This window comes from Notolabrus celidotus, chromosome 8, assembly GCF_009762535.1.
Source record: "Notolabrus celidotus isolate fNotCel1 chromosome 8, fNotCel1.pri, whole genome shotgun sequence".
Lineage (NCBI taxonomy): Eukaryota > Metazoa > Chordata > Actinopteri > Labriformes > Labridae > Notolabrus > Notolabrus celidotus.
Window position 1 is genome coordinate 27,118,061 of NC_048279.1, and position 18,997 is coordinate 27,137,057.

General features: G+C 40.9%; 1 protein-coding gene across 1 annotated transcript in view; it reads right to left on the minus strand.

Moving 5' to 3' along the window:
* Positions 1–18,997, minus strand: part of LOC117816947 (cohesin subunit SA-1) — a 27,604-nt gene continuing 8,607 nt past the window's right edge. The window contains 22 exon segments of the mRNA XM_034689348.1: positions 1–483; positions 983–1,094; positions 1,204–1,305; positions 1,783–1,978; positions 3,263–3,441; positions 4,125–4,247; positions 4,396–4,529; positions 4,932–5,033; positions 7,126–7,259; positions 7,730–7,898; positions 9,338–9,430; positions 10,949–11,029; positions 12,920–13,007; positions 13,103–13,167; positions 13,240–13,428; positions 13,430–13,468; positions 14,944–15,036; positions 15,351–15,443; positions 16,183–16,286; positions 16,548–16,650; positions 18,396–18,489; positions 18,869–18,976. Of these exon segments, the coding sequence (XP_034545239.1) occupies positions 436–483; positions 983–1,094; positions 1,204–1,305; positions 1,783–1,978; positions 3,263–3,441; positions 4,125–4,247; positions 4,396–4,529; positions 4,932–5,033; positions 7,126–7,259; positions 7,730–7,898; positions 9,338–9,430; positions 10,949–11,029; positions 12,920–13,007; positions 13,103–13,167; positions 13,240–13,428; positions 13,430–13,468; positions 14,944–15,036; positions 15,351–15,443; positions 16,183–16,286; positions 16,548–16,650; positions 18,396–18,489; positions 18,869–18,976 (2,449 nt within the window). The 3' untranslated portion in view covers positions 1–435.

An 18,997-nucleotide genomic window follows, 5' to 3' on the forward strand; every position in this document is an offset into this window, starting at 1 on the left:
TTTGAGTTTTCATGTTGATATAACAATTTTATAAATCAAATTAAGAATACTTTAATAAACACAAAATCAATTTTCCACAGAAAAAAATACGAGATTTCAATTAATAACAGTGCAACAGTTTTTTCTTTGCTCCCCACTAATCACAATTCTTTGTTTATCTGGAGAATTTTATGTCAAAACATGAACAATCTTTGGATTGACATACAACAGCTTTTATCCACAAACATTTAATATCGCATGTCTCTTCTCCTCCCTGAACAAAACTAAGGACCGACACAGATCTAACAGTCAAACTCAGTAAGTGGATATTTCAAAGAACAGACTACTGCATACACCAAGAAATGCTAGACACACTGAAAACACAGTGGTGGTGGTGGTGAGACGTATTGATCAAAAGAACTGTTGTCCCCTTGGTGGTCCTGGTCTCCGGTGTCCTCAGTCAAACAGCTCTTCGAGGACACTGGTTGAGTGACGAGTGGAGGGCTGCAGAAGAAAAACAGGGAAAAAAAGTTTGATCTTTCCAGGAATGTTACCTGTTATCTCTATTTACTTGTTTTGTGAGGAAAAATATGGAGCAAAGAAAACCAGATGTGTCATTAAAGTCAGTTTCCCACATTCACCTCTGTATATTCACAAAGCAGCAGCCTCAGCTTTGTACGGAGGACTGAATTTATTTAAACTCCATTCATTACACCCTAGTGTGGCCAGGATTGTTTCCATGTTATATCTAGAATCTACTGTCAGCTCCATAAATGACAACAATAAATAATCTCAGAGGCTTTTGGCAGTGTATTATAAGGTGCAATCGGAAGTGATTATATGAAGCAGAGACAATCCTCTAATTACCTGCATTTAATAACGTGCAAATCAAATCTCCAAATTAAACACAAATATAGAGTTTAAAGCAGACTCAGTACACCCAATGTGAATGAGTGTATTGTTTAAAATGCTGTTATTAACATGTAGATATTACTCCATTTACCAGTGCATATTCAGAATCATGGTTTGAGTCACTTTCATAATCCTCAATCTCTGCTCTTTCCTCATCTTCAATCTCTGCTCTTCCTTCATCTTCATCCTCAATCAGAGAGAGCCTGGGGGGGAGAAAAACGTTCACTTCAGCAGAATCATATATGACTGATTGTAATCACTTCTTTAATCACTATGACAACATCTGTAGAGAAAAGATGTGGTCAGTCTTACAGGGTGAGGTGGGAGTTCAGGTCTTGCTCATCCATAACGGAGCTGGTCTGGCAGGAGGAGAGCTGTCGGCGTTTTGTAGACTTCACCTTTCGCAGGTTTGACCTGTGGAACAGCAGCGGGACTTTTTGCACTGAAAGGTTTTAATACAAATCTGAATGTGTAGAGGACAACTTGTAATCCCCCCATCCTTCCGCATTTCTACGTGTTTATCTACTTGCTGCATCTGCGTTTGTACGTAAAATAACAGATGGGGAAAAGATTTCTAAATCACTTTTTCGACAACAGAACAAACACTGAGAGCAGAGCCTTCACTTGTCAAGTCAATAATGTCTCTGCAGCTGCAGCTTGCACACAGAGAGCTTTTTCCTCTGCTTTCATAGAGGCTGATTGACACACTGAGCGGCCTTTTGTCCGTTCACTCTGCTGAATTTGTTCATCTAGAGCAGAAAGAGAGTGGCTGACTCTTCGCTGCACGGACAAAAAGCATCTGACCTGTGAAAACTGACTGCGTTTGGCACATGACGGGCAGTAATATCAAAACCTGGAATAGAGATGTTGGAAGATAAAAGAAAAACTCACCCCGAGGCGAACTCATCCTCTGACTCTGGCTCAATTAAACCGCTGCCGATGTTTGGCTCTTCTGCTCTGGGCTTCCTGGAGGTCGTCCGCTTGGCTGGTTGTCTGTGCGCGGTGGAGGTGAGAGCGGGGGTGGGCAGGCTGCTGTGGATGCTGCTGCTTTCCAACCAGGATTCTCTGACTGTGCTAGACGCTGAACCTAGAAGAGAGGGAAGTCAGTAACTGAAGAGTTCTAACTATATATTTGTGAGTAAATCGTCTCTGTAGTTTGAAAACACAAATCCAGAGAGTCGAAAGGAATCTCAAAGATACTGACACACTGTACAGGTTAAGGTTTAATTCCTAGAGAGTTGATCAGTGCGCACATCAGGGTCATTTTTTAAACAAATATACCTTGCATGAATATGAGACAAGGAGTTTAACACTCATTTCTGTTGGAAAATATACATTTTCACATATCTTCTTCATTCATTGTTATTCTCTCATAATTCTTAAGTTTAGTGAGGTTTTTGTTGCTCATAATGTGAAGTGTTTGATTCTGTTTTTGGTGAATGGTAAACAAAAGAAAGCACTTCTATTAACACCACATCTATGTTTGAAATGTGCTATATTAATATTTTTCAATGTCAATGCTATTGTCGATTCTGCTTATCAATCCAATTCCTTATCAATTCTCTGAACGATTCCTGAGTATCTTTTTGAGGGGAAAAAAAGTAGTTCTACAGTCTTCTGCACCAAAAGGAACCAATTTATTTTCCCCCAAATTATGTCTGCACAAGACTGAACATGAACATGAACATATTCAACTTGAACATACTGAACAATAGGTTGACCTCATTCTCGGCCGCGTGAGGCCGGACCTGGCCCCTCTAGCCTGGAGGAAAAGACTTTGAATATGGAGAGGAAAAAATGCCTTTCCTTCGGGGTCATCGTGAAGGTATTTCACCCGCTCTCGGTGCCTCATTTTCGGCCGCAAGAGTCCGGACATGGTGGCCCCTCGAGCCTAAGGGAAAGCGTCCCGACTCCGAAAGGGGAGAGGTAGTACTGCGACGTAATTTGACGTTGTGCTGGGAAATGAATTGTTAAGAAGAATCGATAACATTTCAGGTGTACAATTCCCATGGAATTGATCAATTGGGACCGGTTCTAAGTCGGATCCGGTTTTTCGATTCCCATCCCTATACGTTACTATCATTAATCATTTAAATTTGGGACGTGAGCTGGACATTTGGAGCCTTCAGCTTTGGCTTTTTGGGTAACTTGTGAATCATGTCTTTGTTATTCTCCCTGGTGAGTGACGGAAAAAAGGAGTTTGCAGCAGTAGTGAAGTTGCATTTTAACAAAGAACAAATGACCCCAGCAACAAACCTTCACCTCTGACAAGCACTAGCTCATTCAGGAATCACCATCAGTTTTCTCTTTTTATAATATTCCAAAATCCTTTAGTAATGTCATCATGAGCTGTGCATCAAGTCTGTCTCACCCTGAGCCATGATTCTACTTCGTTTACTAGCAGGGGTGTCATCTGAGGGTACAGCGTCCCCTCCCTCCCCTTGCTCCGGGGCTCTAGAGGTAGAGCGGACCTCCAAGGAGCGCTGATACATTCTCGTCGACGGCCAGGAGAGGGCAGCAGCAGGACACTTAGATTTCAGAAAAGCAGCCCTACAGGAGGTGGCAGTGTGACAGAGAGATGAGGACAAAGAGAGAAAACCTTTGTTAATATTCAGGCCGAAACAGAGAAACATTTACAGGATGAAATATCGGAGAGGATTAGATGTTGAAAAGACATTTTTTCATTCCTACTTAAGCTTAACTGCTGATTAAATATCTGGGTTTAGTGGACTCCAGTCACCAGCAAGGAGACCATTCATACTGAGAATTTTTATTATAATAAGATCATATTGCTTTGCTAATATTCAGGACATTATTCGAACAATACAGCAACTTAGAATAGATAAATAATTCAATTACTAAAAGTAACATTGTAGAATATAAGTAGATGACCGTTGCTTTTTTGTTGTGGTTGTTTTTCTCAGTAAATCTTGATTTAGTAGGCTCAATCCCTCAGTTTGGAGAAGGTCTGTCCCTGAATTCACCAAGTTATTTATTTTTTTATTTTATAATTCACTAATTAGTGTATAAACACATTCATACACTTGTGAAGAGAGAGAAAACAGAAGAGAAGAGAGGGGGAAAAAGGGAACCCAAAACAAAACAAAACAAAAAAATAAAAAATAAAAAATAAAATAAAATAAAATAAAACAAAAAGGGAGAACAAAAAAGAAAGAAACATAATAATAATATTGATAACTTCATCAAGTTATGACTGGGTTTGAGATTCTCACAGTATAACGCGGTCCTGCTGCAGCAGCTTGAAACTAAACTCGCTGAGGATCTCCAAGAAGGTGACGTTCGGATGCAGCTCTTCTCCTTCCTGTGGTGCCCGGAATGCAAAATGTATACCATCCCTACAATCAACAAAACACACAGCAGCACTGACATGAACAACAAAGCACAACAAAGAATGAAAAAGCTTTACGCTCCCCTGATAAGAAGTCAAATCCAACTGAGCGAGCCGGTCTGTGTTTGTTTGTCAGAGACAGGTGTGTCACTTGCATGTGCAGGGCCACCAGTGGTTTGCGGACACGGGGGAGATCGATGCCAAAGCTCATGGCAAGCTTCCTTGCCACTTCTCTGATCCCAGCAAGATCCCGCCTGCTGTGGTCCTCCGTCAGCATCTCTGAGAACAGCTGAGCACACAAACAGAAGTCTGAACAATCCTACAACGCCAGATTTATGCAATTAAAACATTTCAATGGACCAACACTTCCACTTCCTCGCAGGTTTGCTCAAGTTAAAAAACACTTCAAGCGTTTCAACTGTTCGGTTAAATTACACATACAGGTATGCTTGTTAAATCTACCATCCAGTCCCATTGAGAAACATTTAAAGTTTAAGATCTGTGTGTAAACAGCACACATTCAAATCCACCAAAAGCTGTTACTTTGAAATGAACTATAATACATTTGAAACAGTCGTAGCATCATCATCATAACCATCACACTTTTAAACTACTCCAGACCTTTAATGTGCTCGTAAAACAATTTAATACTAGAATATTCGAGGTGGGTTATTATTGTGGAAGTACACACTTGCTGCAGACTCAGGCAAACGGTCTTGGCGCTCTGGACAGGACAGATGAGCTTGCTCTTGCTCAGAGTCTCTTTGATAATGTCTCCAAAGTCTTTAAAGTACTGGGGAAATAAACAGAAAAGACTTGAGTTAGGATCTTTAGTCCCTTAAATCAGGGATTCCCAAACCTTTAAGCCCTTGACCCTCAAAACAGTGCATCCCTGAACCGCCTATAAGTGGTCCAAAATGCTGCTGCTAAGCTGTTGATAAAATCATCTAAAGGGTCTCATGTTACTCCAATCCTCATATCTCTGCACTGGCTTCCAATGGACAACAGAATCCAGTTTAAACTCTTGTTATTGTGTAGAAAGCACTCAATGGTCAGGCTCCAGTCTAAATCAGGGAGCTGAGGGATATACTACGAAGCGAGTTCAACATATCCCAGATATCTTCTCCTGATCCGGCTTCACTCAACCTAACAAAGGAGATTGCGCTAAACTGTCATATGAAGCTAGTTATCAACATGTTCAGTCAATCCAGAATTACCCTGAGCGCGTTCACATGAGCGGGGCGGAGAAGGCAACATGTGACCAATCACAGACACGGACAGTCTGCAGTCAGCACATCCACATATTTTTCAAACACTGCACCGTACTGCACTATTAGAAAAATATGAAGAAGTTAAACACATCACCCAGAGTAAGACCAAAAGAGATGAGTTTGAAACATAAAAGAAGAACTGAGAGATAAGACAAAAACACAGTTTGAATGCACAAATGACGTCTTATTTCTCATCATTAGTGCAGATAGATCTGACAATAATAACTCTGTTTGTTCCCTGACAGTGATCTCTCTCTGATTTAATCTTGTGTCGTGTGTGACAGTTTTAAACGTAATATTTCAGCTGCAGTCCTGACGATATCAAACTGAGCGCTGTGGAGAAATAAAAATGAGAACATGATTCAAAGAGATATCATGCACAGTTTTAAATTTAATACAGTAGTCCTAAAACAACTTACTCTGACTAGCTTATTTTAGACTCTGTTTAAGTATGATGTCAGGAAAGATAATCAATAACTGTCATCAGTATTTTATATGTAAAATCATACTGGTAGACAAAGTGTCCTGCATGTCCCCTCGCGATCAGCACACAGAACTCTGTGATCGAGCGAGCTGATTGGTCAGTGGGAAAAGTTTTCTGCAAACTGATCTCTGATCCTGAACAGAACCTGCCCGGAGCAGGTTAGGAGTTCAGCATGAGTAACCATGGTGATCTACCCAGGAAAGGAGGGAACCACCTTCATAGTACTGAAAATCCAGAATTAACCCTGAAGTTACCTCGAAAACCGCAAATCCGGCTTCGTAGTATACCCCTCTGATCAGGGTTTACTGGTTGTGCCTTGTACCTGTTTGTTTATTCCAGATTCACCGTATAAAGAAATAGAGTCATAAATCCTAATATCATAGATAGGATGAAATATTCACGCATTATAATTATCTTGTGCGCACGAGATAAACAATATTTTTGGGGGGAATTCAGGGGCTCCGTACTAAAAGGCAAAAAAAAATAAATAATCAAAGAAATAAAAAGGCCTGAGATACATAATTTAGCTGATAATGAGACAACCTATGTGCACATGTTGGTGTTTACTGTGCTAACCTGCTGCCACTGATCTGGCTTAGTCACCTCAGAGGTCTTGTGGTAACAAAGAAAATGGAATAAAACATCAAACATTTTTATTGGTATGGTTTCATTTAAAATGTAACCACTACTTTCATTTCTATTTTTGTAATTATGGATGTTATATGCCATTTTAATTTGTTTTTGAAAGGCATTTCGCAAGCCCCACTTTGGGAACCCTTGCTTTAAATCAGCGGCCCTGTCTCCATGTCTGAAAGTGTAGAAATAACCCACTTCCTCTTCTTCACCCACTGTTCCCTCTGACTCATTTTAGCACCTAACTACATCTAAAACAGACTCTCACCCTCCTCCACTCTTACACATCCTGTTTTAACCTGATTAAATTCTTCAAAGGACGAGTCTCTAACACAGCTAAAAATCCTACTATCTCTAGATTCACTGCTTGAAAGCATTGTGCTTACACTTGTCACCAATTGAAACTAAAAAGGCAGTCTGTGGATGTGAATATGTGGGCTGATGATGAATATTTAAAACGTAGCTATCCATTCGAAGCCCTCTCCACCGTCTCTAACCTTGCTGTAGTGCTTGAAGACATCAGTGGCGGCGGTGAGGTCCAGCACGCCGTAGATGACCAGCTTACAGTAGCCGGCCAGCTGGTTGCGCTTCCTCTGGAGAAGCGTTAACCTCACCTCCTCCTCACTTTCAACTAAAAGGAAGAGAGAATCGTGAAGAATGGAGAAATGGGCAGAGAAAAGGAGACCACGAGACTTGGCAGTGACAAGTTCACATGAGATACGTAGACTGGAGAGGCAGAGGGAACATTTGTAGGTGTTTTTTAAGACACAGGCAAAACAGAGCGCTGTGATGAGACTGGTATTTGGCTTGGGAATTGGCAGTACATTGTGAAATACAGAGAAAAAGAAACGTTTTGTTACAGCAGCGGATTCTCAAAACAAGACATCAAAAGCTATGTCTGCAGGCGTAAATGATGGTTGGCTCCTCCGGGAGAGCGTTGGCACTGCTAGAATTGAACAGTTTGTTTCATAAACACTACATATCCACATGGAAACACCATCAGACTACTGTAGTTTAAAAATCAGAGAGGATGACTAGATCTGTTACACCATGTTGTGCTTATAGAGAGTATATATTGAAAATATTCAGGTGTCAGGATACCATCAAGCTCAGCATCTTCAGCGTCACAGAAGATGAAGTCGAGGAGGAAAGCAGCCATCTCAGAACGCAGGGAGTCAGACGGCAGGTGGACCAGAGATTGGAGATGAGGTTCAGACTGAGCTGAAGTCTTGCTGTACAAGAGCAGCACGTCACAGAGCAGCTCAAAGGCCTGTGGGCGAAAAGACACAAACTGTAACAGAGGAGGAGGCCTTTTAAAAATAAAGATTTCACACATGCAGTCTGTCTGAGCAGACTTTGAGTCATCAGAAGAAGCAATTAAAGCCGCAAGCGGTGATGAATGATGTGAAGCAGGATCGGCCTGTGAAGCAGATGTTGCTATGCTACACCTAATTAGGTCTATGCTCAAACAGTGGTCATCAGGGGTGTAACGGCACACAAACATTTCACAAAAGTTTGGTTTGGTTCAGTATTCTGAAGCTTAGCAGAAATGAACCATTGTTGCTAACATACATTCATTTTATTATATTACTTTTGTAATTGTTGTACTTCACTATTAAGAGAAGCTCAATCTATTTCAGATCAAAATATTTTTTATTACTTCTGGATCTTTGGGAGAAAACCGGAGCGACCAGGGGAAAACCCAAAATGAGGGGTAAGGTGTGAGGGAGATTGGATTTTGAGTGCAAAGTTGGACTTAATATTGTGTTAGTATTACTAATTCAGATCAATATGCCCATTAGTTGTTGCTTCTTGGACTTGAGTTTCCCATGCTATGCCTTTAGTTAATTTTTGGAGCTTGCAGTACCTTTGAGGTTATTCTGTAGAATTGTATGGACTGTGTTTGTGATTGTTTAGGATAATTGCAATAGTTATAATCAAACATTTGCATAAAGCAAGCATATTTGTCCAATCCTATGTTGCTAAGAGTATTACATTTATATGAAGGTTTTTATTTATGGGGCAAGGAACCATATTTGTTAACTTCCACACACACCGAACATGATGTCCCCACTACTTCACAGGGAGGTTGAGAAGCATGTGGTTTACACCCAGCAAGTCAGCAAAGATTACTCTACACTGGTGTCCTAGCGGTCTAAGCGCCCCACATACAGAGGCTATAGTCCTCGTGGCAGAGGTCGCCAGTTTGACTCCCGGCTGCGACCATTTCCGGCATGTCTTCCCCCACTCTCAACCCCCCATGTTTCCTGTCTCTCTTCAGCTGTCCTATCAAATAAAGGCAATAAAGCACAAAAATATAACTTAAAAAAAATAAAGATTACTCTACATCACAGAACGGCTGGAAAATTGAAAATTGAAAATTGAAGGGGACACTATTTAGCCATTTTAGGGACCAGTAAAATCTCAAACTTTTCCCCAGGCCTGATGCATGTGCAACTTTTGGGGAGATTTGGGGCATGTTGAAGGCTCCAAAAGGCCAATTTATTGTGGTAGGTAGAAAGAAAGAAAGGGCCTTCATCGACCTTATCGGTGCTCAAGCCCTAATTAGTCTTGAGGACTAAAAGCTCTGCCTGTCCTTTTATGTATGACAGAGGAAATGTTTTCAACTAATTAAAAGCAGCATAACAGTGACGCACTCTTATTTTAGATTCATGATGAAGCTTGTTCCAAAAAACAAAAACATCAAACCTGGTCTCTTATCTCAGCCTGGTTCAGAGACAGACAGGCCTGGCTGACTCTGCAGAATGAACGCATCTCCTTCTGCAGACCCTTTAATTCATCCTGATGGAGGTACAGAGAGACAGAGGGACAGATTCATTATAGGATTCTTTGTGTGCAAGGGAAAAGCAGCAATGAGGGGCTGGGAAAGACATCGTCATCATGAGGACATCAAAAATGTAACTCAGCTTCTAAGAAAAAACTCTTTAATCAGTCAGAAGTTCAGAGCCTTGGGGTTAAAGAATGTCACCTCAGATGAAGGAGATGTTCAAACTACCTGCTGTTAAAAAGCATTCTGCCTGTTGACTTCCTCAGAAGAGGCACTAACAAAATCATCAGCCTAATGCGCCATTTCTTTTGCAGCTCTTTACCCGTTTACATTCTATCATTAAGACAAGAAAACGTCTTAAAACAAGTGATTTGGATCTTTAGGGAACACCCAGATTTCTAAACGTAGTAATGACGTGCTTAATGTGTGTGTGAAAGAGAGTGAGAACAAAACGCACAAGGAGTGTAAATTATCGAAGAGAGTGGGAGAAGAATACGACAGAAAGGTGAAGTGAAAATGTGAGAGGATGTGTGAACCCTCTCGGGGAGAAGCATTAACGTGGCATTCTGAGCTTGAACACACACCAACAGACTTGTGTTAATTAATTGTGTGTAGCCAGATTTGAACAAGAAGAGAAAGCTCCACAAATACAAGAGGGAACCAGAAACTTTCCACTGCTGTTGAACTGTGAGGAGATAGCAATCAATTAAGTATGATACATTGGCTCGTGGAGGTCAGCAGGCACTTCAAAGAGTGAAGTTATAATAATAATAATAATTCATAGAATTTATATAACGCTTTTCTTAATACTCAAAGTCGCTTTACATAAGGTGAAAACTAAAACATATAAATAAAACAAAACCATCTGTTCTCCATCTAAGTGTGTTAGGTCTCTCTCTCCTTCTCTCTCCCTGTCCCTTTGTATATCCTTATGTAATCTTTCTTTCACTTTCTCTTATTATTTTTTTTGGCCCACCTAGGTGTGCACGCCCTCTTTTACAGAACATGATATTAGCTGTCAATAAAAGATAGGCCAGAGTTCTAAGAGGGATGGTGATGGTTGCATGCACACAGTCACAAGCACAGAAGAAAAAGGTTTTCTTTCTTTTCTTTTGCTGCAAGAATAAATTGCATTAATATTTGACAGTTTGTGACAAACATGACACAAACCAGAAATATATATGCAGACAAGAGAAGAGAGAGAAAAAAGAGAGAGAAGAAAGAAAAAATAAATAAATAAATAAATAAAACAAAACAAAACAGGGACAGAGGTGGGGCGGGGGGAGAGGTCATGTGTGGTATGCTTTTTGGAACAGGTAGGTCTTGAGGTGGTTTTTAAATGAGAGGAGAGAGTCGGAGTTGCGGATGTGTGGAGGGAGGGAGTTCCAGAGAGTGGGGGCAGCGATGGCAAAGGCTCTGTCCCCCAAGGTGCGGTGCAAAGTAAGTGTGTGAAAGACTAAAATATGTTTCAAAACATCCAATAAAAATAAAACACAGGGTTGGAAAACAACATTTATGATGTGAAATAGCACCTTAGGTGGTGTGGAGTTCACTGCCTTCACTTTAGCCCACATCAGGTAAAAGGCTGCACACTTCAGAGCCGACACCATGAGCTGGAATCAAACACACAGGAAGTTAAGACTCATTTTCCATCCATATTTACTGTACGTTTCTACATGAAATAAATACATGTGCGTAGGAGAGGATTGAGAAGAAGCTCACAAAATTAGTATTGCAAGAATCCTGCACACTGTCCAACTGGCAAATAAAAAAGTTTAATGGCGACGTTTCTGTACTCGACCTTCATCGGGCTACGTTTGAACAGTGTGTGGGATTCTTGAAATACTAAACACAATCATAACATTTCCCACGGTGCTTGGTGAAACGTTACAGCGACATGATGCATGTTTGGGCTGTTTTAGGGTTGAATTACACCCTATACTTTATGTAGCAATAGAGCACTGTGCCGTTATTTTGTCTGTATAAAAGGTATAAACACTGAAGAAGAGGCAGACTGCTCTGCTTTTGAAGCTGGCACTGAGGTAGAAACAAAGCCAAGGAATATCTGAGTACATGAGGGAGCAGGAAGGACGAGACCAGGACGTAAGTTTGAAGGGAATCTGACCGGTATCTAGCAGCCAACTCAAAAAAAGGGGATTACATTGATTATAAATGACAAACAGCAAGTAAAATGTTCCTCCTTTTTTCCATCTTACTTTTTTATATTATGTGCAGGAATGTGAAGATCGTACAAGTGCTAGACATTAAGCAGAACATAAAAAAAAAAAAAAAAAAGGTTGTGTTGGAGAATAATAATCAATCAAGGTTATCAAGTAAACTAGATAGGTGTTACACAAACAGATCAGACTATAAAAGACAACATGAAACTAAAAGAAGAATAAAATATTAAAGGAGGGAAAAAACAATTACTAAATTGAGTTGTCTGGCTGGACTCTGCAAGAGCAGCCCCCAACCCTCAGGAGGGGACTTGCAATTTGCAGAGTCAAGCCAGATTGAGGTGCATATATTTGGGGAGGCCAGCAGACCCAAGGGAGGGACCACCACCACCAGTGTCTGGACTCTAGGGGGATTTCCTTCTGCTGCCAAATCCACACATCCTACGCTCACAAAATTATCCCCATAGAGTCCTTACGCCACAGATTTCTGTCAAGTTTCATTATTCATTAAGTTGTAATAAATAACATTTAATCTTCACATTGTGTCTCTCCTGATTGAAATAGCAAAAGAAGAAGAAATCATTCACGTCAGTTGCAGGGATTTTCTCCCTTTCTGAATCTCATACTACAACACACATATTTCCAGAGACTGAGCATGGCTGTAAAATGTAAACAAAACACGCAACACAGACATAAAGATGGAGGCAGACGCTGACAGTGCCCGCTAATAGCAGCACCTTGTCCTGCTGCTGGTTAATGTGACTGCCACACAAACGGGCTGTTAATGGGACCTGTGTGCGTGTGCGTGTGTGTGCGTGTGTGTGTGTGCGTGTGCATGTGCGTGTGTGTGTGTGGGGGGGGAGGTTATTCGAATAATCATCGAATAGATGCCAATGATTATCGAATGGTATTTTGGATTTAAATGCCTATCTCTAATAATGGTGTCAGATAGAATTGTTACTGGTAGAAAAGTGAAACAAAAAGACAAGTAAATAAATAAATTAACTCAGTAAAATGTTCCTAATCTAGGACGCCTTTAGTTCCTTCCCCGCTGACAAGATAAGATTAACTGCCATGAACCAGGGAGGTCAAAGGACTGTTACTACTGTTACTGGTGTACTCTGCAACCATACTAGTGTAGCAAAAACAGGAGACATCCTAATATCTCTGTATCAGTAAAGGATGTTACTATATTTTCATTGCACCTACTCCTTGATGACCCTTTCAAGGTTCAAACCCCCAAATGTTATGACCTTCATGTTATGACCTTCATGTTAAGACGCAATGCTCCTTCTCAAAATCAAAATGACTGATTCCATCACACACCTCCTTTTCGAGCTCTCCTGACTCCATCCTGCTCTTCAGGAGCTCCACACAGGAGTCGAACAGCTTCAAGTTTGTCAAGTCCTTGGCACTGGAAAACACAAAATAATGAAAACACACAATCATTTCTGTGGAAGACTATGTGTGCATGTGATTGTTATTTGTATCTAAAGACCAGACGCCTACCTGCTGAAGGCTGCAATCCTTTTCAAGGCCATGGTTCCGTTGTAGACGTCATCATCTGCAGTACCCTGTGATCATACAAACATAGAGAGAACACAGGCCTTTAAAATCAGAGCTTTACAGTGTATGTGATCATGAACATAAAGGATGGACTACTTGCTCTCCTACCTGCAGCGGTCACTTAAGTAGGTGCTGAAACACTCCATGAGGTTGTCCAGCATCTGGCTGAATGTCAGGTGTGCACGGGTGGAGAAAGTGAAGCTGTCAGAGCAGAGGGCGCTGGCCAGGTGTGCGCAAGCCTCCAACACAGTGGCCTCTGTGTGCTTTTTCCACAATACTGCATATCTGAGACAGCAGCAGGCCCAGATGCTGACAAACAGAGGGCAGAGGGATGGCGAGGAGGAGGTGAGCAGCAGGTGGAAGTACAACAGATGGGTCAAAAAGACATAGACGGGGATCAGGATCCGGCTCCTCATATTTACATGTGCAGAATGTTGGATTGAACATTCATTTGAATTAGGGATGTTCACAATTACTCGACTATCGATTAATTAATTGTTAAGAACTTACTCGAACACATTTTTTTGTTTCCATTTTCTATCACATGGAACAAACATCATGTGGTCTCATATTCTGTTCAGCTATCAGGGAGATGTTTTAAGTTTAAAGCATGTTTTGATGTGAATCAGCTGACTAAATGTCAACGCTCAGCTGGGGGCTGCAGCTGAGTGACAGGTCTCCACGAGCGCTTTTTCTCCCCGCTGCCGGACTGATTATGACCTGATTGCGCTCCTGGCTGACACCTGACCACGTTCACATGCTTATTTTTCTCAATAAGAATGAGTAGACAGAAAACTGGACACTGTGAGTCTGAAATATGTTTCTGTTCAGTTGTCTTGTTGAAGTCTGAGCCTTCACTTTTATGACTGTGTGTCCGCAGAGATTATGAGCCTGCTCCACATGTTAATATTCAGCATGTTTAACGTTTTTAACACCTCAATACAATCTGTAGCTATTCAATACTGTCAATTATATACATTGTGTTGTGAAGGAATATTTGATTCAGGGGATTTGGCATTGTTTTTGACATGGAAAACGGAAAATACTTGAAATGTACATCCCTAATATGAACAGTTGCTTCTCTCCTTCGATGACCAATTGTATACCACTCGATCACTTTCATTATCTCATGCACTGGTGGACTTCCCTTTACAACAGAATTATGTGATCATATCACCTCATTTATCAAATTGACACTCTTGTTGTTGTTTCTAGCGTGCATTCCTGATGACCTCTGGTTTGGTGTTGGCTCGCTTAATCAATGTGACTCACTCAGGTAGGCACCTCAGCTGACCCTGACCTCAATAATTGTTTAATTCTTCTGCTTAATCTTTGATATTTGGCGTTAAAACCCTTTATTCTTTCCCCCCCTTTTCAATTAATTTGAAGATCAATCACTGTGAAGCCATAAATACAACACAAAGCCCCACAGTATACGCTCTGTGGTAATAATAATAGTAATAACTGATATTTATATAGCGCCTTTCAAGAACCCAAGGTTGCTTCACAGGGTCAGGTACGGGGTCTGGGGGGTAGGTGGGGATATCTTATGGGGAAAGGCCTTGAGGAAAAGGTTTTAGCAGCAGGTCAGCTCATATGGTTTTCTCTGTTCACCTCTCTTGTGGACATCTCAGGAACAAATGAAGTATGATGAGGAGGGTTAAGGAGGATCCATGAACGAGGGAGTATGATTCAGACGGGACATGATGTGAGTTTTAAAAACATTTGAAGCATTTTTGTGATTCAGGGATATTAATTAAGTTGGCATTTTAAAAAACTCCTACCTTCTCCTGCATGGGGGAGTGGCTGTACATCTCAAGGTCAAAGTAGAGAGGAGCTTTGAGAAGGAGGCTCACCATCGACTCGTCTGCTGAGTACTGCAGGTCAGTGAGGAGAGGAGGGAAATGAAGTCGTAGCACTTAAAAAAAAATTTACTCATTAAAATAAAAATTAAATATAAAAAAATGCACAACACTCTGAGGAATTTGAGCTCTATCCTTAATTTAAAAACAAGTTTCTAAATTTCTAATTAAAGTTACACAGCATGCCTCATTAGTTCTGAATTGTGGCTTGTAGCACGTCTGATGCTTTGCCAACTCGTCTAATTACTCCTTAGCAGCTTTCACCTTCAGGGTATGATGCATTAATGTGATGAAATGTGTCCCATCAGTTATAAAGTACGAGGTCGTACCTTGGACAGCAGCTGTGGCAGTAAGGGGATGAAGTGTGTGGTGATTCGCCTCCTGTCCTGCTCCTGAATCTTCTTGTCCTTCATACTCATGATCTAAACACACATAGATGTTCAGTCACAGCGTTTTAATGAAGAGGATGTGCATGTGTGTGGACAAATCATCCAGGTGTCATAGCAGTGTGTGTGATTACTTTATGTTTACCAACATAAGCCCCTTTTTCAATAGCAATAGAGCTTTCTGGAGTCCATGAGCTCCCTTGTCTCGTAGGTTCCTCTGAGTCACTTCAGCTGCTACAACTACTACTATCCGTCTCACCACTATCACCTCTCTCTTTTCATCTCCCTCTATCCCTCTTCCAACAACACAGCCAAGGTAAATGTCTGACTCATGAGTGTGGTTCTGCTCGAGGTCTCTGCCTATTTAAGGAAGTTTGTCCTTGCCGCTGTAACTTTCTAAATTAAGATGAGATCAGACTGAGTCCTGCCTGTAAGATGGGACTGGATCTTATCCTGTCTTGATGTTGGGTCTTTGTTAATACTAAAACAGAGTACGGTCTAGACCTGCTCTGTTTGTAAAGTGCCTTGAGGTAACATTTGTTGTGATTTGGCACTATATAAATACAGATTGATTGATTGATTGAATAAAACATGCAGATCTGTATTCAAACAAAAGTATGTTTCTGTATTTCTGTCACACAGCTTCAAACTGTAGCTTTAAAACTCTGGCTATCGTATGACAGGAACACCTGGAGCAAGAGAAACTGACGTTCTCTTGCCCCCCGTGCACCACAGAGACTTGTAATGCATTAGAATGTGTTGTGTGTCACACCACCTTTTTGCCCTGAGTTCTCCCAACAGGTGGGGTTGCCTGTGCCGCCTGTCGGATCGCACACATCATCAGGTCGATGAGAGCGCCTTCCTCCTCGTACATCAGACCTGGCAGCACAGAGGGACCAACAAGTGCAGAATTGAGTGGGTGGTGGCTGAGAGTACATCGTGCATACAGTGAGGAAGTCAGGCAGAGCTGCTTTTATATCTACTTTGTATATACTTCTTGTAGTGTTGGGGTGTATTCACTGTGTATGCCTTTCTTCAGTGCTACAATCTCTTATAACTTCCTGCTGTCTCACCAGAATTTCCCGTTCACCCAACCACTCATACATTCATCCAGTAATTTAATCTAACTTTGTTCCTCACCAGTCCCGTGAAGCAGCAGTGTTGTCATAGTCTCCCAGTCTCTGAGCTCAGTTCCAGCCACAGACCACAGACTGTCCACCAGGTAAGCACCATGCTCGTGAAACTGTCAAAAGAGCAGATGAGTGGATTTTGATCATCTTTACGACACAGCCACTGTTTGTTTCTAAGCGATGTGATTCATTTTCTCTCACGAGTCACGGCATGGTTCAAAATGGAAATGCAATACTAACGCAGAACCTGATCAGAGTATTACAAATTATGAGATGAGATAAGCATCAGCCCACAGCCACCTGAGACTGGGTCAGAGCCGACCCTTCATGCTTTTTGCAGAGTAGCAGTCCTTCAGAACTGAGTCTGCAGTAGTATCTACTGTTAGTTTCTTTAAATCTCTCATAAACCAAGCTCTTTGGGCTGCATCTTTGCATGAAAGGTTTTCTTTTTATTATCTGTTTTTATTATACTGCTATACTGCAAGTGGATGACGGCCTGTTTAAGCTTTCTTATTTAATATGCTTCCACACGGCTGGCGTTTAAGCCACAAGGTTGCTAATACTGAGTTACTTGTATTACTCTTTTGTATTAGGAAACAATGTATTGTTTTCCGTAGACATTTCTTGTGTATTGTTTGTATTTATTTATGATTACCAACTGAGAGGATGATTAAAAAAGAAGTATGGAACTAGTCTTCAGGTTTAAACGACGGTATGATTGCTGGTTGAATTGGGTTTTGAGTGATTGAGATGATTTGTTTGAAAAAAGAATTTAATATAAAATTTAAGGAGATGACGTGTTTTGCTTTTGTAGCACAAAATATTCTCCATATTTGCAGAATGCTTAGTAACAATGCCTAGTAATCTGTGGCTCGCAGACTCAGATTGAAGATGTGTGTGAACAGAATTAACACAGTGAAATAAATGGGGTGGATTTCTATGAATCTGGTATTGGGTCATTTTTCAGGGCACTACATGTTGTGTGTACTAATATACGAATATTTGTTCACTTAGAAAAATCGAAGAGTTACTGCGAATATTTTTGTATTTTGAAAGTACAATTTTTCATTGTTTTCACCGTGCCTGGTTGTAATACAATACTCCCGCCAGACGGTGGCTAAAGAGCGTCTTAAATCTGTTAGCTAACCGCATTGAGTAACAGAAGAAGAAGAATGTTATTCTATATTAGAGAAACTCACTCTTTGACTCACAAGTTCCCTCGAAAACACTTAGAGCTGTTTTAAACGATCTGCATTAAAGCTTGTGTTGGTAGTCATGGAAAACTAGCATGAATTTGAATGTAGCATTTCCTCAGGACTCCGTCTAATCCCTCCCCTCCTCCAAAACAACGCCCCCGCTCACATGCACGAGCGCTGCTGATTCTCGACCATATGATCGTAACTGATTCAAAACCGGTCCTCAGCACATCGTTTGTGTTTTGCACTACGTCAACTCATGTCTCACTCAGCGGTAAGAAAACACCAAAACATTATCACAGTGAAAATTAAAAACACAAACAAACATGAAATGTACGCGCAGGAGGCAGGCAGAATGGCAGGACGGGATTTGATTGGTTTCATAATTTGGCTCCTGATGGCAGGGATTGGTTGGTGTTTTCCCAGGTTTACTCCGGCTGTAGATGGCGGCTTTTTTTCACCCTTTTTTAAGCAACCCCAACCCCAGCTTTAACAAACTATCTTTGTCATCAGAAAGCATTAATCACTAATATCTTAACAAGAAAAAATAAGAAACCCAATTAGTTCATTAATATATTCCAGGCAGTACTTAATACATTCTGAATGATATCATGAAAGGCAGATTGGAAAAGATGTGACTAAGACAAAAAAGGAGACATTACCTCACTTTGGATGTAGAAGGAGATTAGGGTTTGAATGAAGGCTACATGGTCACTTTCATCTTCGTCCTGGTCACTCAACATTACACTTCTCAGTCTGACACACACGCACGCACACACACACACACACACACACACACACACACACACACAGAAACAATTTTTAATTGTAGTCTGGACGAGTCACTATGATTGATGTCTGATGATCCTGTTTGTTTAATCATAAAATGTCTTCACTATAAAGTGAAATGTGGATGTGCAACAATGATTCAGCCATACTTTAATTAAATTAAACGATTCTGCATTAAAATAATCCCAAACAAATTTAACTAAAACCTCAAGTGTGTGAAAAAGATTTTAACACTTAGTTAAGTCTTTTATTTACTAGAAGTATCTATCATTTGAACCTTGTTTGAAGAACACAAAGTTGCACCTCTGGCTCTACAGTACTCAGTCAAGGGAGGATTAGAACATACTTGCTGTAGAGAAAGAAACCCGCTGCATTCGCTAGGCCTCTGTGTGAAGCAAAAACCAGAGGATAGATGTGGCTGCACTCCTCTTCCATCAGGCCCCCTTCTGCTCTCCTGCAGAAACACAAACATCAA